The sequence below is a fragment of the Lepisosteus platostomus genome, chromosome 6 (genome assembly GCF_059453375.1).
Source record: "Lepisosteus platostomus isolate fLepPlt1 chromosome 6, fLepPlt1.hap1, whole genome shotgun sequence".
Lineage (NCBI taxonomy): Eukaryota > Metazoa > Chordata > Actinopteri > Semionotiformes > Lepisosteidae > Lepisosteus > Lepisosteus platostomus.
This window is the reverse complement of record NC_142616.1, coordinates 34,026,604-34,053,311: the sequence shown is the minus strand read 5'-3', so window position 1 is coordinate 34,053,311 and position 26,708 is coordinate 34,026,604. Positions and strand designations below refer to the sequence as shown.

Here is a 26,708-nt window from a genome sequence, read left to right as displayed (position 1 = left end):
TTCAGACAGAAGAGCAGAAGTGTTAGTGGTACTAGAAGAACTTAAGATACACAGATACACAGATCTCCAGGGTCTGTAGGTATTCTGCCAATTGTACTTAAAAAATAGAGATGGAAATCATAGGCCATTAGCAAAACTCTCCTAGCTGTCCAGCAAGATTGGCAAAACCCTTGACTAGGAAACTGCTGATGTAGCTTCCATCCATATCAACTATAAAATCATAAACTACTGTATAAGCTAAGGGGTGAATGCCCAGATCTAGATTAGGGCCATTGTTCTTCCAGGTTTGTACCAACCATCTATAATCTGGTACAGTGAATAAACGGATATATTTTGCATCAAAGGTTGATACAGAGGCAGGAGGAATTGTAAATATTAGGATATGCAACGGAAACTTAAAAAGATTTAGATGAAATTCAAGGTAAACAGATGGGATTCAAATATACACTATAAAAGTGCAGAGTGTTACATGCTTGTAGCAAAAAAACTAGTCATAAAATGGGAAACACCAAATGTGAAGATACTAGCTATGAAAAAGATTTAGATGTTTATGGACATCTTTTTCATCAAGACAATACAGAGAAACAAAACATGCAAACATCTTCAAAAGACATAATTAAAAGCATAGAAGTTATCATCAAAGAATGTTACATTGTGATTGTTCAACAAATTAATAACTTACTGTATACAATTTTGGTCAATACAATACAAAAATGATTGCTGCTGAAGAAGGATATAAGATGTGAAAAAGGGGTTAACTGATTTCTTTCTGCACAAAGACTTCTTGTAACACAAGACATTCCATGCTTAGGCACCTTGGAGTTATGGTGGGATGGGAGTTAATTGATATGAAATTCCAAGTGCAAGATAAAGACCCCCCCTAACTAAGGAAAGATAAAACCGACCATCAAAAGTGTTCAAGGTCTTGGGAATGTCCAAACATAGAGGGCCCCCCATTACTATGGTTACAATGTGCGTCCGTAGCAGGTGAAATTTGCTATATAAGCTGGAAGTTTTGCATCTATATTTCAAACAATACTTTGGTCTTATTGTTCCTTGCATGCAATAAACTCAGTTACTCAAACGTCATCTCGGGTTCTAGAACTTACTTGTCTGTTACTACACTGCTCTAGAATTAGACCAGGTACGCTGCCATGCACAAAGGAATGTCAAATTTTGACAGGCTTACTTTTTGTAGTCTTTCACAGAAATAAAAGAACTACGAGACCTGATTCAAGCATTTAAAAGGCAATGACAAAGTTGACCTGATGGATTTCTTCACACAAATGGAAACCAAGGTGAAGCGCATTTCAGCTTCATTGAATAAAGGGTTGTGGGAGTCTGGAACAAACTACTTACTGTAGTCATGTTTTTATAAGCCAATAGCATCACTTCCTTCAAGAAATGGCTAGATGAGCTCTTTGGATCAATTACTGTAGCTACTGACAACCAAACAAGATGGATGTGCCAAATGGCCCCCTGTCAATTGGAATCTTTTCCGTTCTTATGGCAGTTACTGTACCTTCCTGCAGAGAGCAGCAGTTTGTAGATGAACATCGATGCCATCTATGCAGAATAAGCACTCCCACATTTCAAACTTTTATTAGGCCGGGATGGACCCTAGATTCAGCACCTCACCCCACCCCCCCCATCCCAGTACACCTCCCTTTCCATAACCATACTGATGACAGACAAATTCAATATGAAGATAAGAATATGGACAGAAGGTGTCTTCCAAACAACTTGGAACAAGTTGCTGAACTTCTCCAAACGACATCAACATAGTCAATACAGTACTTGATCTAGCTGGCCTCCAATATAAATGCCATGTCGTCCATTATAAACCATTCAAGCAATATAATAAGGGTAAGTGACTATCCAATACCCTTTGGGAAAGGATTCCACAGCTTTGTGCCATAACGAGAGAAGGCCCTGTCACCCACAGAGTGTGAGCGAGCCTGGGGGACAAAGAGGAAGCCAGAATCAGACAAATGAAGGTTGCAGGCTGGAGAGTAGGAAGTCAGAAAGGTACCGTACCAAGCCATGTAGAGCTTTATAACCATAGGTAAGCATGAGGATTCTGACGTTGACACAAAACCGGATATGAAGCCAGCGCAGTGCAAGGGCTCCAGGACCTGGTCAGGATTCTGGCTCCTGAATTCAGAACATACTGAAATGTGTTCAGTGTGGATTTAGATACCCCAGCAAGTTGCAGGGTGTAAGGCATTGCAGTAATCAAATCTAGAAAAGACTAATGTACTGACCAGCATATCAACTTAGACTGAAATTCAAGTACAGTACCATCCTATATTTTTGCCTCAAAAAATAATAAAAACACATTAAATTGAGAAATTGCAGCAGTGTATGCACACATTTTAAATTCTGCAAAATTACAAGCATAGCCATTTTCATTAACCCAGAATAAGAAAGTTATTACTTTGCAGTCTGCAAGGCATAATAGAACACGTCAAATATGAGCTGTACTAACACTTAGTCAGCAGAGTGACTTACTCTGATGTGCTCTCCCACCTCCTACACTAGCAGCTGCACAATGTAACCACATTTTCTAATTTTGCCTCACTCTGGGAAAACCAGCAGATTATTCTTCACAGCCATTTGAAAACTGACTGATAATGTAATAAAAGAAGTGTCATATACTGCTTTCTCAAGTGACTCTGCATATGGATCATTGCTTGATAGAACACAAATAGTTTTCTTTAATACATTTCTGATGTATACAATTCTGAAATCTAAGATATCATAAAAATATAGGAAACTATTTCTACAAAACTACTGTAAATTGTTTTTGTTTATTTAAAATGAAGTCACAAAAAGCAAGACAAATCAAACAAATAACCAGTTATATACAGTACATACTAAAACTTATACTGTATACGTCAAGATTTATTTTATAGGTTTCTTAGAAGAGGCTTACTGACTATCACATGCTTTTATTTTAAGGTAGCACAATAACTCTCTAAGAATGTTGATGTAGCCAAGACTTCCCATCCCTACAACATGCAGGAGACCTCTCAGAAGGCAAAACAGGAAAGTAAGGCAGGACAGAATTCTGGATCAGTGTATCATGTATGTTTCACATGCCCTGACACTTAGGAAATCTCTGTGTAAATAACATCAAGACACAGGATCAGTTTCAGGTATGGGCATGCAAAGTTGCCACCATTTTGGCAAACTTATTTTTAAGCTACCATAGGAACAGTCAACCAGATGCATCTCTGCTGAACTGATAGGAGACGAGAGGAGTCATCGTTCAACAAAAGAACACTTCAATCACTTCCATCCTAACAGGAATTAACTTTAAATTCTGTGCACGTGTATCATGAAAACCTTTTCAAAAGCACACCATTAATGAACCTGGGATGTGAATCAGTATCATCTCTGCTAATTTGTCTCGAACTTTTCTAGAATCAGTTTAACCACAATTTCATTGATCAATTTAGGACACCTAACATTTCTATCAGACAGGTAAAAATCACAATAACATCTCTCTCTCTAACAGAATGAAATCACTTTTACTTGCTAAATCAATTTGATCCCCGTGTTCCCAAAAGGTAGATTTTGATATTTAATATTTTGAAAGTCACACAATAAAACGAATAAGATTCTTTTCAATTCTGTTTTGTGCAGAAAAAACAAAATTGTGTCTAGAGAATGGGAAATATACTGTATAGCATCTCTGATCTTCCCATAAATAAGATAAACCACTCATGAGTGTAAGCCGACAAAGAGTCCAATAAAAGAACATTAAATTACATTTCTTCATAGACTGCAATATGTTTTATTACATAGCAATTATCTCCAATAACATATGTATGAGTATGTACTATAATAAAGCTATCTTATATTTGCTCTGTATGGAAAAACATAGGACAGCAAGGTTGTGCAGTGGTTAGCATTGCTGCTTCTCAGCACTGAGGCCCTGGGTTAAATTCCAGGCCTGGGCTGCTATCTGTGTGGAGTTTGTATGTTCTCCCCACATTTGCACAGATTTCCTCTAGATGCTCCAGTTTCCTCCCAGTCCAAAGACATACTAATAGGTTAGGTGGCTTCTGGAAAAACTGACCCTGGTGCGAGTATGACTGTCTGTGTGCCTTGCAATGGATTGGCATCCAGTCCAGTGGGTACAGTATCCCGCTTTGCACCTACTGCTTGGTGGGATAGGTTCCGGGTGCCCTGCTACCCTGTACTGGATGAGGCAGCTAGAAAATTGATGGGCTGATAGAAAAACACGTCTATGTTCACTGTGTATCTATTTCATCAAAGAGAACCCCAAAACGTTTCAGAAAGTTTCTCAAGACTAATGGAAATGCATCCAGATAACAATTTAAAGTCTGATTATGTGGCTAAAGAGGGCAAAAGAGTGACGTGGTTCTGAAAGACAATGCCAAAGAATGCTCTTGGATGACTGTCTTTCTCTTTCTATATCAGTTTTACAAAGGGGAAAGGTTTAATATTTTAAAATAATTATAGTCTAAAAGCAGAATACCAATAGCACATTATTCAAGACTCACAACATACCCTGTATAAATCACCTTGGCAGCTTTTATGTGGAAAGTCCTTATATTGAACCTCAATGATGCATCCACTGTGATTTATAATTTGTAGTATATTTTCAAATGTAAAATACCTTGCATAGCCAATTTATCTTTTCTGAAGTCTTCCATCAAGTCACCTTTCATACAGTACCTTTCTGTCAACTACCTGTATTTTACTGCATGACAGAAGAATGAAACACATATTTAATTAAACCATTTAATTCAGTGAAAATTCCCACCACACCACTTTGAGCACAAACCTGCAATCTGTCATATTTATAAGAAGTTATAAAATCTCAAAATTAGCATTTAATACTTAATCTCTGTCCACCTTTTAAATGCCTTTAGTTAAGAAGCTCAAATAATATATTTTAAATCTGAATGAATTAGAGTAATTTTAATTTTTGTACTGGTATGGTTGTAGTGCATTAAGAACGCTCATAGAAGTAGTTTTTGTTTTAGATCCAGCATGCAAGCAAGAAGACAATATAAAATGAAAACATATTATCGTTTTGATAATATCTTTGTCATGTTTTTTCATTTCCAATAAATAATGCTGTCTCAGAAATGTCTTTATTTCCTAATTAATACTAGGTAATTGCATTTATATGGCACTTTCCATCTTCCCAATGAGTTTTGTACATGGATATAGAGGGAGTCATTTCACCCACCACTGATGTACAGCACCTATCTGGGTTTGCCACTACATAGGAGATCAGGTGAAGCAAGAAATTGCTTCACCAACTTAATTAATGGGAACCTCTAGACAGACCAGAGTGGAATTTAACCAGGCACCAGAGTTAACACCTTTGCTCTTGCACACAGCATGGGATGACGAAAAGGCCAAGGGTTTGGTTCCACACATTATTCAAAGAATGACACCTTCAACTATTTAATGTCCCCATTACCACATATAGTATAAGCACTGGTTTTGGAAATTCTAGTTCAGAAACCAGACCAAGCTCCATAGTCCAGCAACACCACTTGCTGAAGCTACTGTATTTGTTCTGTAAGTCTCCTTTTCCAGTACTGACCAGGCTCACTTTTTTCTTTTTTTATAAGGTACTTTAAGACTCTAAGAGAAAGAAAGTGGTAAATAATTGCAAGAAATAATATTAATACATCTTATAACTAGTTTTGCCTTATTACCTTTTGAATAATATTACAATATTAGCAGAAAAGATGTTCAAAAAACAATATGTACTGTAATTTACAGAGGTCTCTGCACATACAGTCATTAGCAAACCTAAGCAGATGAATACTAAATGTATATGAATGCAGGTAAAATGGATACCTACAGATCATTACTGTAGAGAACTCAACCACAAGTAAATTGAAACCATCAAGGTCTTCACAGCATCACTCACTGTCCGCTCTTGGCAATTTGCTTGAATCCAAAAAGAAAGTGGTAACTCATTGGGACGCCTTCACCTATTATTCCAGCAAAATTTGTTCTAATGTCAGCTCTAATACTCTGAAAGATCCTGCATGCAATGTAGTTCTGCGTGCCAGAAATTACATTCTGGCAAAGAATCAGCTTCAGAATTGTTTAATTAAGCATGGCAAAAGACGAGCATTACTCTTTTCTTACAGGAGCTTGGCAGCTAACCTCATTTCCTAAATGAACAGCACTAATCTAGAACTGAAACAAAAACAAACATAATTATACATAATTATAAACTACTGCGTTAAATTCCGTTAACCATCCCCACTTATGGAAATGTCGTTATCCAAATACTGTGCCCTTTATCTCCAGTTCACTGTACTTGCAAAGTCAGCAATGTGTTAATGAAATTTACTTCAACAGTGTAAGACTGATATACCCAGCTAAAAAGATCACAGGCAGCACTGGATGTTATATTTCTGCATTCAAGACAGATCTGGGTTTTTGCTAAGAAAAGCATGTCTGGTATGTAACTTATTTATCCACACTAAGCAGGTAGGGATATATACAATGAATACTTCAGATACAGATTAGGACAGATTGGTAGTGAGCTGGTAAAAATACACTGCCTCACAGCCTTATGCATCCGTTTTGAACATTCAGAACAAGTAAATATGTATCATAAATCGCTCAGTACAAATAAGGTCAAGGTGAGATTCTAGGTTCGACTGACTCATGTCTATGTGAACAACACTGGTCTGTACTCATCAGTAAATTCTGTTTGATAAAAAATTGTTCTGTAGCTACCAAAATCAGGAACTCTTCTGGAGCTAAAAGCTGAACATAAAGCCTAGAATGTCTAGCTCATCAATAGCTCAAAGTACTTAAACTGAAATCTCAGAGTGACTGGATGTCAAAATCTCAGTGCTCTCTGTCTGCTTCCTGCAGTTGTATCTATCTGTCAAGAAAAGTCTTCTCTTTAGAGAATCTTAATCTAAATCTAAAGACACAAAATAGCTACACACAACTAAATGAACAAACTATAATACTTTAAAACAGCCTAGGCTGCAAAAATGAAAAGTCTTTATTGTGGCAGCCAATACATTCTGAAAAAATGTCAAGGATATTATCAGTCACTGTGCATAATAGTTTCTGGCACTATACTGAAACTTCCCCCCACTAAGCGAAAGATGATTTTTAATGATTCATGTTATTTACCTTGACAAAAAATATAAGACAGGAATATTCAATATTAAGATCATTCTTCTAAACTCTGTCTAGAGTTGACATATTAAGAAAGTGGGCCATTGAATCTTCTGACCAAAAGAGCTTAGCTCCATTTGCTGTAATGTGCCAGTGGCGTTTCATATTTTCATTCAGCTGCAGAAAAGCCTTTGATAGTCTTTCTTGTAAATAGGTATACATTCATGGCACATCATCCTTTGGGAATTATAAAGGCCACTTTCACATTACTCTTTGGTTCATGCCTCTGTTGGCTGAAGCAAAATCAGTCAAATTACACTAATGTGATCATAATTTCTTTCCAAACGAGTAGCTTTACAGACCGTTCCTAAACTTAATCTGTGTTTCAAGTTTTAAACTTGATTAAAAAAACAAAAACATAAGAACAGTAGAGAAAATAATCTATTTTAATTATGATAAGAAAATTAATTCCCCATAAGTGGTTCATACTGTAGCATACTACTATATCTGTTAGTCTGACACATTTATTGAGTTGTACTTGAGATCTGTTTTTCAGTTAGGTGAAACCATCCAAACCTCCCTTCAACCTAAACCTCTAAAGCCCTAAAATACGGCACCCTATAAGAAAAGTAAATCGTAAAGGACTCCCCTGTGCAAACAGGTAACCTTTATCTATGGTAACAGAGCAGAAGCAAAACTTTTCACCTCGCTTTCTGAATGTAAATCTGAGAGCAAAATCTAAACATTATTAATACAGCAACATTGCTACTGTACTCTAAAGATCAGTTAAGACTGCTACTTGTCTTACTGTATATTCCTGTCCAATATTTAATCAAGCTGCTTTTAAGTTAAAAAGAATGTTGTACTTTTTACTTTTATACTACTAGCCAATGAAAAAAACACGCCGAATAGCTGTGTTTTAAAGGATTTCAAAAACTATTTTTAGTTAACACGGGCTTTGCCCCGTATTAATTGTCTTCTCATGACAGTATGTCATTGGAAGTGTTACAGGCAAGCGAGAGACTAGCCCATGCACCATGCATGTCCTGTTCTGTGGGCCTAACCTGTGTGAAGCTGAATCTTTCCAATGACTCCCTCCACCAGGCCCAGGCAGATGGGGTTCCAAGCCAGCAGCAGGTCTGTTGCTGAAAGACAGAGGCAGAAACCCATTATTACAATGATTATCACCAGGTATCTGCTTGAAAACAAAGCCAAGAGAGACATCCACATTTTCAGTAACATTCAAAAATCTGATTTGTTTTCATCCTCAAAGGAACTGGAAGAGTGTGAAGGACACTGTGAATGTTCCCTTGTCCTCTGGGCTTCTCCACTACTGCAGTGTGCTGCAAGATGAAATATCACACCAGTCATATAACCAGGTTGTATAAGGCCTCTTTGCAAGAAAAGAACACTTGAAAAGGTTCTGGTACCATTAATCTACAAGCACCCAACATTCTTTCACTGTCTTTCATCTATTATGCAAGTTGCACTGAACAAAGCTATATTTAAAATAAACTGCACGGCACAGAAGACAATTCAGTCAACAGAGTCATAATACTAGAAGTCGGTATCATCTTCTGGGTTCTGCGCTCCCTGAGAATCATTTGTTTTGAAGACAATAAAAATAACACCCTAATAAACTTCATTAGTGTAAAAACTCTACTTATAAAAGCTCTACTTTTAAGCATGTAGGACAAATTATTATTGCTCATGAGAATAACAGTGCTTTATTACTAGTTATTCCTTCTCCTGTTTGTTATTTCCAAATCACTGCTGCATCACTGCAGGATCTAATTGGTAAAGAAGCCGAGAGGGCTGAAAGTTCATTACAGCCTTCTGTCCGCATAAGAAATGCGACACATCAAGGAATACCAGTAACAGAACAAGACTAAGCCAGCAAAAAAAAAACAGCACTAGAAGTTCAAAACATTCTATAAAAAAGTGGAAGCATTAAATTCAAATATGAATGATAATGTTTCACAAGAACAAACATCATTTCCTCCACAGGCCTGGTAGGTAGTGCAACAAAAATGGTGCTTTCTAATTGGCCAGCACTGCCGTAGTCTGAGACCCAAACCGCAAGTAACATTGTCACAGAACCTAGAGCCCTTGAGACTGCACTGACTGTGGACAGACAGAAGCAGACAGCATCTCCATTCGAAGAAGAGGCCATAAAAAATTCATTACTGAATTACTGCTGAGCAAAACATATGCGTGAAGGAGAAAAGAAATAAATGTGCTGCTATAACAACCTCCATGTGCCAAGAAGGCTTGAAAAAGAAAACAGAGTGGGAGAAATCTTCGGGGTGTCTGGAAGCAGAGCAGCTCCCACATCACTATCGATATTGATTGGCTGCCCTTCCGCAGGGCTCCAAGGACAACATCTCATTACAGGAAGATGAACTGTCCTCTCCTGTACAATGGTAATAAGAGCTGCTTCCTTTGTATAGCTCTTCAGGTCAGAGGCACCTCACCAGGGAACGGGCAAGAGGAGAAGGATTAGTCAGTAATGAGAAACTAAGGAAGAAATCTGCTTAGGACACCACCAAGGCACATACAGTAGAGAACAGGCAGTGTAAATATTATTTGTGCCACAGTATTCATATTAATTAATATTTGTTTTAAAAAAAAACTTTGGCATCATTCACTAAAATTCATCTGCCAAAACAAAAGATTTGAATTTTAAAGTGGAAGAAGCTCTTTGATGCACTACAAGACAAGTTCAGAAGCATCTGCTGGAAAGAAAAATGCATGGCAATGCCTTCAAGTGGGATGAAAAGACCACACAGATGTGGATGATGATATGCAGGTGTCAGCTGCTAATCGTGAGGCTCGCCTTAAATCCTGTGCTACATAGCAGTGACGGAAAACAGGTTCTATGAGCTGAGATCCTTCTTACAAAAGGATGCCTTTCGGCACAAGTGAAGTTTTTAGAGGCGCTCCTTGCTAACAGAGAAAGGAAAATCGCCAAAGGAAAGAGAAAGACAAACGATTCAGAGCACACATGACACTGATACCAGAAACGGCAGGACAAGACAAAGCTTACGAGGTTTGTCAACTTAAGAAATGTTCACTAGACTCAGTAATGTCTCGGTCTTCTGAACCTGTCATTTTCATATTTTCTTGTTGCCTGTAAAGTCTTAACAGGTTCTGACAATTCAAAGCAACACAAAGCAGGATGTTTTTGAGGCAATTTTCCTTATGTCCTTCAAGAAAAGATGCATTTCTTATACTCCATCTCATAGTACTGTATGGATAGTAAAATCACATTTTACACTATTTCTTCTCCAAATAACAGTTCTCTCTCTCCAATTGTTCCTCAATCCATGTTCCCTCTTTTCTGGTTTGGAAAGTGTTATTTTCTAAATCCACACCTTACCTTAAAGAGCTGCATTAATTATTGGACCTGAAGCATGTTGCTACTGTATGCTAATGATATGGCAATGATTCCTGTAACACGCTCAAATGAGAATTTTTTAAGTCAGTGAAACTTAGTGTGGACTTTAAGGTTCTGCTGGTCATATACTGTATGAGGCACTCAGTGTTCTTATTTCATGAATCTATTGAAAGAGTGAAGTCCAACCCTTCACATAAGAGCTGAGTCAGGCCTTCGTATTCTGTGAAGGTTAGATTTACTAGTTATGTATTTGTCCGACACTTTTATCCAGAGCAAATTACATTTGAGAATGAATTGTTTTTCTGGTATTCTGAATTTTTATTTATCAAGCACAATTATTCCCATTTATTCTGACTTATGCACACTAGTCACAGAAAACATAATAGATTAGATTATAAAATATTCAAGTAACAATTTCTAATAGAGAATGCAATAGATTCGACAGGTGATCTACTGTAGATTAGAGAATGACTGTAATGGACAAAACAGATAAACTTTCAATATTGTAGAAATAACATTTATAATAGGTATATAGTTCTGAATCCTCATCATTCTTAGCAATTCAAAGGTTGTTAGGGTATTTGTAGGCAATCCGGTGTAATCTATCTAGTTTCATTATAAAAAGTAAGTTACAGTTAGTCAGAGATCTAGTCATACAAGGTATTTTACTCTAGAACAAAAATCTGAATGTAAACCTAAAACTCCAACTAAGCTGGGCAACATAAATCAAATCCAAGTAAAGATAAACAACAAAAAAAAGAAATCTTGTAGGTTTTCAGAAAAAAAATGTAAGTACAAACATCTCTGCTGAGTTATAATGCCATGTGAGATAGCAGAACAGTCACTGTCAAGTGCTTGAGTAAGCTACCTAAGCTGCTTTATAAGCAAACTCCTATTTCAATAATTTTCTGACATTGTGAACAACTGAAATATTAAAAGGCAAATTTATTAAATTACTTATTGCATTTCCTGGACTTATGCACACAAATCTTTTTCTTTTAACCTTACAATTTAATTATCAAGAAACAGGCAAATAATTATTGTGAAGCTCTTTTTCATAAGAATCTGCAAGGGTGGGATTCTCAGATAACACAACAAGGGCTATTTGATAAACTAAACATTTGGCAAAACAGTATGTTAAATTATAAGATTTTTATAGTAAGATGTTTATTAAGCTGTATTATTAGTTAAGTATGCTGAAATTCATTTTTATATTTTCATTTTGAAATACAAGAATGGCAAGATAAGTGAACATTTAACATACAGTAAAAAAAGCGTGTTTTTTTTTACAGTGTAGTTATACACAGGCTAGACAAAAGTTTTTACTCTCATCCAGCATCACATATGCTCCCCATAAGTCTTCTTGATAATCAGGTTTTCAGAAAGATTTCCAATGTTATTTTTACAGGAACATTCTGAAACAGTTGAATATTCTAAGCAGTAACAACAGTTGCAGAATCCTACAGAACACAATCGGATATATACAAAATTTAGAAGTGAAAGATAACCCCCCCCTAATTTAAGAGTTTTCACAAGAAGAAAGGCAGGAACATTCACCTTTAATTGACATTGCTCAAAGTCAGTCTTTCAACATTGAAATAGCTTCATATGTGATGAATATATTCTTGTTTCCCCATCTCCCAGGCAACAAATACTGTGCAGTCATTACCATACTCATTTAGGAATTAAACTGTGAAGACTCTAATCACTGCCTGGTCACTTGTCAAAGGCAGGAGGAGAGTATAAACAATACAAAAAGTGATGCAACAACAGGTTGGGTATATTTCATCAACAAAGCCATTTGACAACAAACATGTTGATAGGTCATAACCCCAATCATAAAAGCCATCTGCTTTCGCATGTGACCTGACTTTGAAAAACCTTAACCTTGAAATTTTATTATGTATGTTTTTTTTCCCTGATTTGCAGTAGATGCTCACATTGCTTTAATGTAAAAAAAAAACATTCCCGAGTCATGGATTTCCAATGGTATAAGCTGCAAGTCCCCCTCAATTGTCTTTACTGGGTTGGCTCAATACTTTCGGAGGGCAATGCATTTCAGTTTAGCCAGTCAGCTCTCTCGGGCTTGCACACACAATGGCTAAGAAAGCTGCTTGTCCTTACTTCCTGTCAGAGCCTCACATTAAATCTTGATGCGAGTCTTTAAACAATGAAGCAAGCGAGAAAGGCGAATGAAAACCATTCCAACCGGATTCCACTGAAAACTGGCAGGTAAAGCTACAGTTTGTGTAAGTAAATACAGTCAGGAAGCAAAAGATTTCATAGAAAATAGACTAACACACACCACATTGTGACTAAAGGAGCATTTATTATTTCACTCAGTTTGAAATGGAACCAGAAAGCTTAAGCATAGCAAGTAAAAAACATGTGAACCATCCAACAAAAATGTACAGGAAGTGTAGAACAGTGCCCAGAACAATAAAACTAATCCCGTACTACTAGACAACAATGACAGGCGTTTACAAATCACAATGCAAGTATAACATACAGGAAAATAGTTTTATACAAGCCCAGACATTGAATGTCATGTACAGTATCACTCTAGAAACATATCTGGAATGATACAGTGCATGACATCTAATTCAAGTCAAAATAAGCATATATTCCATTGCAGAATTATCTGTCATCTTTTTTTGGAAATTTTAGATAATACATCTTTAATAATTAAAAAAATGTTTCCTTGGAGGCTACTATTTTTTTGCAGTGGTGTTGATCTACAGCACCACACCCTGAACAACCCAAGTCAAATTTGGTACTTTGGGTTTCAAGCTAATAGGACTGGTATCAATAACTTTTAGTTTTTATGTGGAGTGGCAAAACCTGCAACACCATAATATAACTTTACCTGTTACAGAAGAATTGAAAGCACGTTTAACATTTGTGCAAGTATCCTATGTTAACAAGTTATCTTTCAAACATTCCAACAATGGGCTCCCTTACGATCAGTTCCTTCATTCTAAAATGGAACCACTTTCATTCTGCAATAGAAAGGGCTGGTCAAAAAGGATTCAGAACGTCACATTCAGAAGATTCGCAAATATGCAGATCTACAGGAAAGTTTAATAACAATTTTGCCTCCATAATGGCACTGAAAACCAACATACATTTGTATTTAAAATAAAATGAATTAGTAAAAAGTAATTAGTTTGCTTTTAAACAATTATCAAGATACATGTAATATGGTAGAGATACAGCAATATTTTAAATGTACCCATAAGCACTAATAAAAGAGGATATATACTACAATTACCAAGTCAAAACACATTCAAAATTAACTGATACCAAGGTCTCTGGAGGTAGGCTGGATATAGCCCAGCTTCAAGCCTTAATAATTATTGATAAGCTGGTAGAGTGTATTCATTGTACAGTAATTCCAGTAAAGCCACTGTAACTTCATTACATGTAGACACGCTGCACATCGTTTCAATGATAACCACACTAATATTTCTTGCCCATTTCTAGATTGCATAGAAGTCTACTTTGCACCTTTTGGAAGATAACATTAATTTGCAAGTTTAGACAAAGGGTTTCACACAAGTACATTTTCGTGCCTTCGCCTATTGGCATAGAAAAGGGTGTCCCCAAGTACAGTTCTGATACTTTTACAAATCTTTTATTCCTCTGCTGCTAAAGTTCAGGGAAACTTAGCAATTTTGACAAAGGAGCAAACAAATAGTTGAACTCGATAATTCAGGCCAGAATAAAAGCCAGAAGCATTTTGGCCTTTGATGACTGGACTTTGGGAACCTCTGGTTAAGCTATCCAAGATCTATGACCACTGTACTGTACTCTATCTAACATTACATGACACCTTAGATATGTCATGCTTCCTTCATATATCAGAAATGGAATACTACTATAGCCACTATAAACATATACAGTATATAAACTGAGAGGAATTAAAATGTGTCAAGTGGAATCAATAAGATTTGTTGCATTTTTAATTACTCTCAGTATGTAGCGAACTCCAACTGAAAAAGGTGACCCCTGCAAGCAGAAGATAATATCTTGAACAGCTTGTCTCTAAGAAAAGCCCTGCTATTTAGAATCACCTTCAGACAAGAATCCGAAGTGTAATGATGCGTTATTCAACTGCATGTGTTCCAGAAGGACCAATGGCTCTTGTTGGATTGAGAACATTAGGGTACTTATGTAACCTTGGTTCTCAGAAAGAGAAGAGTAGCTAACAAATAATGGTATTTCTCTGCGCCCAGTGCCAGAGACACAAACTTTTATACCAACAATACCAAGAGGCCAGTCAGCACCACAATGCCCTCTCTCTGCTCCATCTTCTAGGGAATAGAAGACTGACCTGCCTCCTGCCCTTTGTTGGGGTTGCAAAACTAGAATTTGAAAAAAGAAATCTGGTGGCTTGTCTTCTCTTTCAGGGAATGAGGGTTATAGGAGTAACCTAACATTCGTTTCAGTCTGAAGTGTAGCCACCTATCAGTGGGATAGTACACAAATTCTGTTGTGTGGCAGCCTAATGGAAAAAGGCATAAGGGAGACAAGAACAAAATGCCTTAGTATCTGGGGTAGTATGCCAAGCTATCTCAAATACAGAGACGGGCACTGAATGATTCAAAGTGGTAGAGTTCAAACAAACACCAACCGCAAAGCCCAGTTAGCAGCATCAGTGGAATGGGGCCCAGGACGTGGCCAAGCCTCTAACAGTTTACCACCACACCATTGGAGGACCAAGATCTACAGCTGCAGGCAATGGTTATTGCATTTATAATACAGTGGGAGAGGTTTTGGTTCTACAAGACCTGGCAGTTCCCAAGGGTGTAACAGACGATCAGTGTACTGCCTCTCTTAAGTCTGGTCAATGTACATAACATTGCAAGACCATTAGTGCCACACTGAACAGACATCTATGCTGTAATATTGAGCCCAAATGCAGACTGCCAGCTGAGGGTGGATACACCACTCCCAAACTAGCAGCACATTTGCTGTCAAAAGGAGGCCTATCTGAAGTAATATAAGGTAGGGTTGCACCCACAGGAGGATTTACACCACCACCCTGTTGATGGTTTGAGACCACAAGCCCAGGACACCATTGACATACTGTACAGTCTGAAGTTCTCAGCCCCTGAGGGCAGCAATAACCCATTGCTTGGTGAACATTCAAAAAGGGACCGCTTTCAGAGGAAGGTGACTGGGGGGCTCCTAATATTTAATTTAAAGCTGTGCCAGCCAGGCCTTATATGCAAGCCCAATCGACTGGCTATGAGCTAGAAATTACAGAACCATTAACAATACTAGTACAAAAATGGAAAATTATCTTCATGTCATCAGGATATGCAAGTATAACAAAAATAATACCTGAAGAGTTTAAATTTTAAATCACAGTTACTCTATCTTCTATAACAAACCTTACGTACCACATGTTCAAAATAACGAATTAAATGAGAAAGCTGAGCCTACATCTCATATAACAAATTAATAAATTTGCAATATATAACATGTAAGAAGCTGTTCAAAGACAAAATATTCTGCATATTTGGAATAACAACTCACTGAACATTCTAAAAAAATTAACACAACAATGGTTTTTGACCACTTAGCTATATGTCATCAGAAAAACATATCTGTATTAGTAAATTTCATATAATTCCTGACTCTCCTGGAGAATTTACCAGAGAATAATTTTTCCCCCATCTGAGACTATAATTAATATAGTTACCTTCTAAATTAGAATATAATGGAAAGGCAAAAGAACATAAATTAAGATTCTCTACCAGAGGCTACAGTACAAATGAAAAAATTGCAAAAGTCTATTTTGATTGGAGTTAAACACTTGAGCAGGTCTCAATCCCACTTAGAAGAAAAATAAGATGACTTCCTTCAAATGATTTGTATTCAAAGTTCATTGGAGAACATTTACTTAAACTTTTACAAATACCGAAAACAAATCTAGTTAGTAAAAGTACTTCTTACATAGTCAATAGAGTCCTTACAGAGCAGATACAAAACTGCCAAAGGCATTACGTATTGTTTTGCAATAATGCTCCAAAAGACAGAAACGTCAAATCTATTTTTCTTCAGAGTGTCACAGATCACTTCCCAAAGCTTAAAGGTGCCTGCAGTATCTTTTCACACAATTAATGTTCTCAATACAACCGTAAACATCTGGAGGTTACAGGTGATACCTGGTGCTTGTGTTCACTTTCTGAAGTGCAGAACTTGATGTGAGCAGTTACTAGCAAAAACAGAACAGCCTGCATAATTGTTAATTGAGAAATATAATTTTAAAGCCTGATTTCAAGCAGTAAAATGAGAAAAAGTACCCTTCATTGCAAATTATAGTTCAGGTGGATAGCTGCATCAGCATGCGTGGGCTGCAAAGGCTTCCTCACAGCCCGATGGCGGCTCCACAGCTGAAATGTTGTTTTCCTTCTTCTCTTTTCAGCATGGAATAAACCTATTATGTGTTCCATTGTTCCAATGCAAATAATATATTAGAATATGGGATTTGAATGCATCTTTTATTATGGAGAAACCAGGTAAGACCTGATATTCACCATATACACAATATACAAATATCTGCTCTATTTACATTTACATTTATACTTGTTCCATTATGTAACCTACCTATAAATACAGATGTGCCTATTGTTATGGTTAACAGGATTCTTTCTGTAATGTGCATAATGCTGTTCTAAGTTGAATCATGAAGAAATGTTAACTACTGTATATAGAAAAAAACATTTAAAATGTATAATAGTATCTGATACCTTCCCATTCAATTACAATAGTTTAAAAAAGGAGAAATAACCATTACAAGAAACAGCAGCACAAACTACCACATACAGTAAAATCATGATTCATTACAATAAGAATCTTTATCCACCATAAATTTGGTAATGGACTTCAAGACAACATATGCCCCTTTGTTAACTGTTACCACACTATAGATGTACAGACGTTTAGTAGTTAAGTACTAAAATAATACTTCATTAAGACCTTATTACAGCATTGTTTAAGTCAACACTTTTCATATAATAATGGCCCAATGACTAGAAGAGCCATGGTCTTATATAATTTCTTATTTAGTACATAGACTGGAGGACTCTCACTATAGCATTGGTTAAGGGAAAATAAATCTTTGAAACTATCATTAAAGACTTCAAAAATCAAACAGAAAGCTGTGAACACAGTATCTTCTATTAAACGGTGTTAGACATCGGTGATTAAATAATGAATCAGCTGCGCAACCCAATCCCGTTCAGCCTGGCTGCACCCTCATCTGATTAAACTGAGTGCAAAGAATGTTAATTTGCATCTAAACTGACAGCTCCTTAGTCTTAGTGGTGCTCTTGAATTACAATTGCAGATTGGAGAACTGCACTGCTATCGGCATGACTGAGACATGTCGAACACAGAAGAATCACACAAGCTCTGAGCCCTGCAACATGGGTACCCGGTTCATGAGCTGTGGTTCCTCAAAATGGCAGCAGTTAGATCAACAGCAAGCTGTCCTTATGGAGGGAAAACTAAGGCTGAGAAAATGCATAGTTGCATTTACAACAGAAGCCTGTATTGATTTCTCTCACCCAGATGTGTTTTATGCCTGCAGTATTACTATGTGAGAGGTGAAAATGTTCCACGTGCACAACTGCAGTAAAACGCAGAGTAAAACTCTAAAGACTTTAATTTGAGCATTGTCCTTGGTCAAATTAATAACAAGCTAATTACTAAGTAACACATATTTCAAAAATTGATTTTTAAATGCATTTTAAGTGATTTTGCTACAGTTTTTGCTAATAAATGGTAAATGTCTCAAAACTCAAAGATAGCTTTAACAGTGCAACGTGCCAGAGAGAGGTGGAGATTTGTGCATCAGAAGTTTTACAGATACAGTTAAACCAAATACACTGATGGAACACCAAGCTAACTACTGCGGCAATGGATTGCAGTCATTCCATTAACACTGGTAAAAAACACCATAGTTTTGACTGAGCTCTTTTGACAGCCTTGCAGAACTGAATGGATTAGCAGCATTAAGCAGAGATAAATGGAAAAGAAATGAAAGGATACAATGTAACAATGGAGGACTTGTGCTGTGACACCTCTGAAATCTCATAACCACTGGCACCTCATCAAGAGTCAGCCTTTTACTTTACATGACAAACTTGATTATGCACTGCTGAATGAGGACATTTTTTTAGTAAAAGGAAAGGAATCAGTTATACCATGTATGGCCAATCTTGAACACCCATGCAGAACTTGACTTCAAATTACCGAGCTAACTTACACAAACTGGATATCTGAGCTTGAAGCAAAAGCAGCCAACACACAGCAAGAGGGTGAATCTAGTGCTAAATTGTTTATTGTGGAAAAACTGATAATTCAACAGAAACAATCGAAATCCTAGTGTGAATACTAAGGTGTTATTACAATGATTTATAGTATAAAACTCATTGAGATACAAACAATCAAGATAAAAACATCTGTATGTATGCATAGCAAACTGGTGCCAAACATCTGTAACTAGTGCTGGGGATAATTCGATAACGATAATTATCGCAATATAATTTTTCTCTATATAATTTTAACAAAAGTTCGATAAATGTTCGATATACTGTACATGTTTACGCTTTGCGCATGCGTACAAAATACTGTGCGAGTGTGCGTGTGTGTTGCAGACAGGGCAGCTAACTTGGTGTTGTTTACCCACACGGTAGTGGCTGACAGGACTGTAGTTAGAGTGGAGAAATGAGCGACACTGAAGCAAATGTAGTGCTGCCAACGACCAGCTCGAAGGACGATGACATCGTCGACAGAAAAGGTCATTTAACTTCGGTAATTTTGAGATATTTTGGCTTTTTACGATCAGACATAAAACAGAGCACTTTAAACTTTGCAGTCTGTCTGAGCCATCAGTGTGTTTTGTGTGTTTTATGTGTTTTATCACACTGCAGTATTTAATTTTTCTATTAAGATATTTATTTTGTAAGTTTTACTCATGCATATTTTGACATAAAAAAAGACTTGAATACTCTCTACCTCAGCTTTGTTTAATGTTTCTGGTGTTTGGCAAGTGTTTGTTGTGTTCTTAAAATAAAGAGTTGTTTAATTTACCAATTAACTGTGTGGTTTCTTCAACTTTCACTCAGGAGAAATAAATCTGCCTTTAAACTTGAAAGAAATAATGATTTGACATTTATCGTGATAATTATTGATATCGACTGATATGACAATTTTTATCGTGATAATGTTTTTGGCCATATCGCCCAGCCCTATCTGTAACAGCATACAAACTGGTTCCAAAAAGAAAAGAAGAATTCTACATGGTGTAAGAGTGGATGAACTTGGAATATATGAACAAAAAAGTAAAACACAAGGCAAATGAATACTGTGAGTCACTACACAGAGGGAGCATGGTTTTGTTAAAATTAACATCCAACTTGTGCTCTGTGGTTTCATGGTTACTGTAAATGTGAATGACAACGACAGATCAAAACAAAAGGTCAATGCCGTCTGAAAATGAAAGTGGACATCTTAAACGAAGAAGATGAAACTGACTCACAATGGCAATGCTCTTGGCCTTTATTTAAGTATTGGAACGATTATTAAGGACAGATTTTTTTTTAGAGTTTCCACTCTAATACCAGCAGCAATATCACTCTGCAGCTCCCAACTGGCAACCCACCAAAGCTCAGCAGGTGTGAGCCTGGTCAGTACCTGGATGGGAGACCTCCTGGGAAAAACTAAGGTTGCTGCTGGAAGAGGTGTTAGTGGGGCCAGCAGGGGGCACTCACCCTGCGGTCCTTGTGGGTCCTAATGCCCCAGTATAGTGACAGGGACACTATACTGTAAACAGGCTGTAAAACCGAGGTCCTGACTCTCTGGGGTCATTAAAAATCCCAGGGTGTTTCTCGAAAAGAGGAGGGGTGTAACCCTGGGCCAAATTTTCCATTGGCCCTTACCAATCATGGCCTCCTAATAATCCTCCTTTATGAATTGGCTTCATTACTCTGCTCTTCTCCCCACTAATAGCTGATGTGTGGTGAGCGTTCTGGCGCACTATGGCTGCCGTCGAATCATTCAGGTGGATGCTGCACATTGGTGGTGGTGGAGGGGAGTCCCCATTACCCGTAAAGCACTTTGAGTGGAATGTCCAGAAAAGCGCTATATAAGTGTAAGCAATTATTATTATTATTATTATTATTATTATTATTATTAATGCAGTCAATAAATGATAAAAAGGAAATGGTGATTAAAAATAGTTATGAACAGGACAATGGGGCATAACCCATTCTTAAACTGAGGATAAAGTATGGTCTTAAATATAAACAAAGGTTAATTTTATCGCCCAGTAGTGTTCACCCACTTTACACTATTAGTTAAATAATTGCTATATAATACATCAAAATTTCCAGATGGAGAGTTTTAAACCCCTGACAAAACTTCCAAAGTTAACATCCACAAAAGCAAAACAGAAAATTACACCACTGAAAGATCCGCCTGGAGCTAAAAGAGATGTTCCAACAGGAATTTAACCCCCCTCCATATTTCCACATCCCTAATCACAGCTACATGGTTTGAAAAAAATCTCCTGTTCTGAAGGCTGAGATACAGAAACTTTTCCGAGGTGTGCTGCTTTATAACCTCCTTCCTTAGATCATAATTACCAATGTGCTTGCGGCACCAGAGACCTTTATTCTGATTCCATTAACTGACGCTGACACTTCATTACAAGCCAGAGTGAACACCGTCAAAGTGGCTCAAACAAGTAAAGTTTATTAGACAACCCATTACTTTCTAAAGCATTCCACTATGGCAGCAGAACATAAAAAGTCATTTTAAACCCAGAAAGGCACAGAAATTATATCCATTTCTCTTTTTGAATAACAAAAAAGAAAAACAACACAGAAGTGTCAAGAAGCTGGTCCTATACACTTTTTGCCTAAACACTTTGCCAGCCAGAATGTGAGGAATGACTTCAAAGACGTCACAGATCTTTAAGTCTTTACATCAACTAAAAGGACTTTCTTCATAGATAAAGGAACTTAAAACCAATGCCCCAGTTATGGTTACCAAGAATATTGTTGGACTTGCCAAAAGAGTTGTGGCACGAACCTTAGTGTGCTGATTAAATTCCACTCTAGGGTTGAACAACCTGGCCTACCTCAAGTTTCTCCTTAATTCAACTTATAAAGCAATTTGTCACAACCGATCTGTAGTGTAGTGGAGCTGCTGGTGCATAATGGATTTTGCATACCATCCAGGTACAGTATGTGCTGTATTTCAGTGGTGGATGATACAAGCCCCCTCCTACATGTAAGGAATCGCTTCTTCTTAATTTCCAATTTATGGTCTATGCACATGTACATACTAAAAAAGCCAGACATCCCCCAAATTAAATAAAGCTCCAGCACCAGATGTAAATCCATTGTGCACTGTTATTGAATCATAATCTACTCTAGCAGTTGCCCAGAGACTTTGGAAACTAATCAAAGCAATGACTCACAAAGCAAGAAATCCCAACAGCCCTACTGCCTCTTATACAGTATGAATATAAAAATACTGTCAGAAATTTCAAGCTATAAATCGTGTTAATAATAATGTCCATCAGAATTTAAGAAAAGCAATATAGGAAATCTATAGAATCTATTCAATAAATTATCATCTTTGCCATGAGGCTACGTAGATTACAATCTACTGTACATTCTAGTCATCTCATGAAAGCTCATAATCCAAAGATAAGCATCAACCACCTTTAATAAATATGTTTTATAACCCCATGAATATGAAATAGTTAAATAAAATAGTTCCAAAGATACAAAGTATTGCACTGTCTATGGTGGTTAGTTAATGGATTACAGAAGAGATTTAGTTTTACTAACAGGTGAATACACCTCATGAGCCAAACTCCTTCCATGGCAGTTTCACAGATCTCTCATAGGACAGACTTTGCACTGCAAAGGTCAAAGTTAAGATGCCCAATGTCAGTTTCACGTATCATTTCTTAAAACCTCATAAAACCACTGCATGTCCAATAAAAAAACTGCTAAACTTTAGAGTCTGGATATAAAATGAGTCATGTAGGCAACAGAATATGAAGTCTTATTATACTAATGCCCGATTCATTTTAAAACATTAAATCAACAGATAAACTAACAATATCTGAGATTTTGTTTTTACTTTTCCCCCCACACCAAATGTTAATAACAATAGTTAAAAATCATTACTGTGAATACAGTACTCATAATTAGACCACAATTAGATCAATATTCTCACTCGTGTGAACAAATGCACTGTAATGGGAATAGAGCAGAGATGGGTTAAAGTCTTCACCCACTTTTGCAACACTATTACTGTTGTACAGAAATGATTTCGAGCTTCCACCAACATGTGAATCTCAAGAGCAAATGTGGCAGACGGCTGACCTATTTTCTTCCTCCAGTCTTGTGACAATTTCCCAAAACTACTGTAAGCCGAGAACACGAAAACAAAAGCTCCTCATTCACACTTACAATTTAAAAAACTTGTTTAAAAACAGTTTTCAGCTGCCTATTATTACGGTCTCTGTAACTATATAAACAAGGTATACTTTGATTCCTTCTGCTTATTTATTTAGATAACCACATTTTATACGTGGGTTACATACTGTATATTTGTCTCTTATGATCAAACACACTCACAGTTACTGTATGTTCCATCTCCTCAAACAACACTTAACCAAGGAAAGTTTAGTGCACTGATTAAAACGTCTTGCCTGTGTTAACTAAGAGATTACACTCTACTAATTGATTACTGTAGTGCTCAAAATATTTTTGATCCCTACTGATACCACAAGCACTTTAATATATACCTTAGGTTAAATGCATGAGTGGCACACACTCTTATTTAATAAAATCATTGGAAACCACTTTGATTTAGAAAGTAGCTACTTTACCTGTATATATTATGATTTCATTATGCATTTGACAGTTTAAACACTTGATAATGTTACAGCATTAATGGCGATCTCAATAACTCTCAAAGAGTCCATTAGGAGCTTCCTCATTTTAATGGACATAATTAACCCATATTTTATCACCCGCAGTGAATTCCTCCATTAGATACCTAATAAAGATGGGGTTAAGCCACCAAAACATAAACACTAAATTATTTTTAACAAAACTCATGTGGGGTGCTTGGGCAAATGCAGGTGATCCAGGCATTGAGGGGTTTGAATCTGGGCCTTGTCAATAGCTACGTAGATGTGACTGACTGGGATTCCCCAGACTGTGTCACACAATTGGACAGGCACCATCTAGAAAAGGGCTGGAGTTAGTCAGCTGGGGCTCCCACAGTTCTCTGTGAAACACCAACTCCCAGGACCTCCTGGGCACTTTCAGGCTTAAAGTGCTGGTGGTAAGGAATACATTTCTCCAGTCAGCACTGAACCTCCTGAGCAGGGCTGCATCACCTGGGAGATCTCACAAGGTGAGCAATTGGTGCAAAGGTGGGTGAGACGGAGAAATCGTCTTTCACTTTCTCCCCTTGTGATCATAGATGTGATCAGGGACACATGATAAACAATTAGAGGCTAATTTGTCAAGTCTACCACAAAATAATGAGCAATACGAAAGATATAGAAACATGGCAACTTTCACTTTAAATGTATTTAGTTGATTAAATTTTAAATGAGTATTTCAGTGCAAAACCCCTTTGGCTACCAAGCTTTTGATGTGAACAAAACACATAATAGTATTACAATAATGCATACTATACATATGAAACCTAAGTATTCTACAAAATGACCTGTCAAAACACTAAAAAAACACTGAACACAAAAGATTACTTTATGACTTGTTGCAGATCCAAATGTCAAAACTCATCTTTATTGACAACATTATTAGACATAAAAACAAGCATTGTATAACAATGTACAAGCATTCTGATTTAATCATGTTCCAACTGAACTAAGCTGCCAAAAATGAATAGTATTGCTATGACAGCTTCATTCCTGGATTAAATCTTGGCTATTCATTAGACACGCAGCGCTACTGGAACTCCAAAGTATATACACTACAGGCGAGATGTGGAAACTTGGCAAGCAGTTGTAAAGGTAGGGGAATAATGTGCAGCTTTTGGATGATGGGGAAAAAAAACACCCATGGATGGCGTGACCTCACTTGCAGGGAGTGTGCTGCAGAATTTGATTACATGATTTGCTATTGGGATTCCTGGCACTGAACCAACAATGTTAATCAAGAAGCCTTCACCGCTCCATGCAAAGCAAAAAAGAGTTGCATGGCTGTATGGTCGTTCTCAGGTCAAACTATTCATGTGACGCAGTGAAAATGGTTTCTACCAGAACACCTGTTTCATCGCTGTCAGAGCACCAGAAGCACTAGGTGTGTGACAAACACCTTTCCACATGACATTTGTTAATAAGCCTGCAATCAAATTTAAAGAGTTTTACATTAAAAACCTGACAGTGTGTTTGTATATATACTGTACATGAAATGAGGCGAGAGGCCAGTTTTTTCCTGAACTCTTTAACCATCTCCCTCAGAATAGAGCTGACTAAAAAAAAAGATGATTAAAAATGGAGAAATTACTTTCCGAGAGGTTGTGAGTCACATATTTTTACATTTCACTCAGATCCACCGGCAAGAAAAAAACATAAAAGGAGGTTGTACAAATGGAACAGATGACATACTCAGTGAATTGGAGATGTTTACTCGTCTCATGGAATTTGGAAAATATTTTAAGGCTTTCTCTTACAGCTACATTACTCAGAGGAAAAGTGATTTTTTGTTTAAGTTATGACTAATCACACCGAGCTAGTGTGCTAGAAGCCTTAAACAGACAATTGTTCTTTTTAGTCAAATCTGCTAAACAAGAAAAGTTAAAGATTTAGGCAACTCCTGCATTCCATTTATCTTTACTGCAATCAATCAATTGGTTAGACAGTCGGTAGGAGTCAATTGTTTAGGCAATTCTGCATTGATAATTAAAGTTGCTACAGTAGTTTCTAATAATACATATTGCAACAAAGCATAAGATGTGATTAAATAAAAGTAATACTACTTATCAAAAACTTAGTTCTTTATGACTGAGCAGTTTAAAACAGTGTCAGCTCATAGCCGAATTTGAATAAAAAAAGTTTATTTGCTAGTTAAGTTCCAGACCATGTATCAGACGGATGCGCTGCCTTTTTATTTGAAATAAAATGTTACGTGACACCTACTGTATATGTCAACAACAGTGGTGTAGTAGACCACATGATCAAGACAAGAGTTTCAAAACACAACAGCCAGCTTAGAAGTGACAGGCTACATTACGTAATTTAAACATAAGTCAGTCAGTAGTCCCTGGAAGTTTAAAATAAAGCTTCATCATTTACAAATTTCAGATCTACAAAATGGAACAAATCAAACACAGGAACGCCTATAATGTCATCATAATGTTTATAGAAATTTTTTTTTAAAATCTATTACAGGAAGGAATGTTTCTGCTGAATATGTAACCAGTTGTGCAAACAAAAAAAACAACTCAGTGGTGCAGTGGTTAATGGGGTTAAACCAGCAGGTCCCTTGCACATAAGAATAAACCACTTAGTCATGTCTTGAAAACAGGCAGAGCACCAAGACATTTTAGATCACTGAAGCAAACAATTAAGCAGAGAGGTAGTGGTTCTGTTTAATTTAAAAATATTCCACTCCTGTTTAATTCCTACAAATTCTCATTACAAAACTTGCATTTCTTCATGAACTGAAATTTAAACAAAGAATCAGAAAGGGAATTTACTTACAAGATAGTAATGCTGCCCACTCCCTACACATTTTTTTGGGACTTCTCACAGGACAAAAAATGCAATTTAAATGTATTTCAACTGGAGCTAAATCTAGAAAATCCGAGGTAATTGATATGAAACTTAAATCGTGTGATTTGAAACCATAACCTTGCGTAAAGTCACATTGGAATGAACCTTTTGTGAACATAAAGGATTATAATGAGTACTGCATGAAAGGCTGAAAATAAGAAGAGCAAGCTCTATAAACTAGGATAGAGATTTATTTTAAAATGTCTTAATGATACCCTTTTCCCAACCCTTTTATTTCTTAAATATTTTCTTATGTAGCTCAGAAAACATTCTATCATGCATTTGAATTCTGAATTCTCGACAAAGTGTAATAGGAAAACA

The 26,708-nt window shown here is 36.8% G+C and overlaps 1 protein-coding gene across 4 annotated transcripts in view; it reads right to left on the bottom strand.

The window, feature by feature from the left end:
- The window catches only part of inpp5f (inositol polyphosphate-5-phosphatase F), an 84,576-nt gene that overhangs the window by 48,768 nt on the left and 9,100 nt on the right, over positions 1-26,708 (bottom strand). For 3 of the 4 annotated variants that reach the window (XM_088635548.1, XM_088635549.1, XM_088635550.1), the window contains exon 2: positions 8,208-8,288. In XM_088635548.1, coding sequence (XP_088491674.1) covers positions 8,208-8,288 — 81 coding nt within the window. Of the gene's footprint in view, positions 1-8,207; positions 8,289-12,097; positions 12,218-26,708 lie in introns of those variants that run through there. The other variant, XM_088635551.1, reaches the window with a different exon arrangement.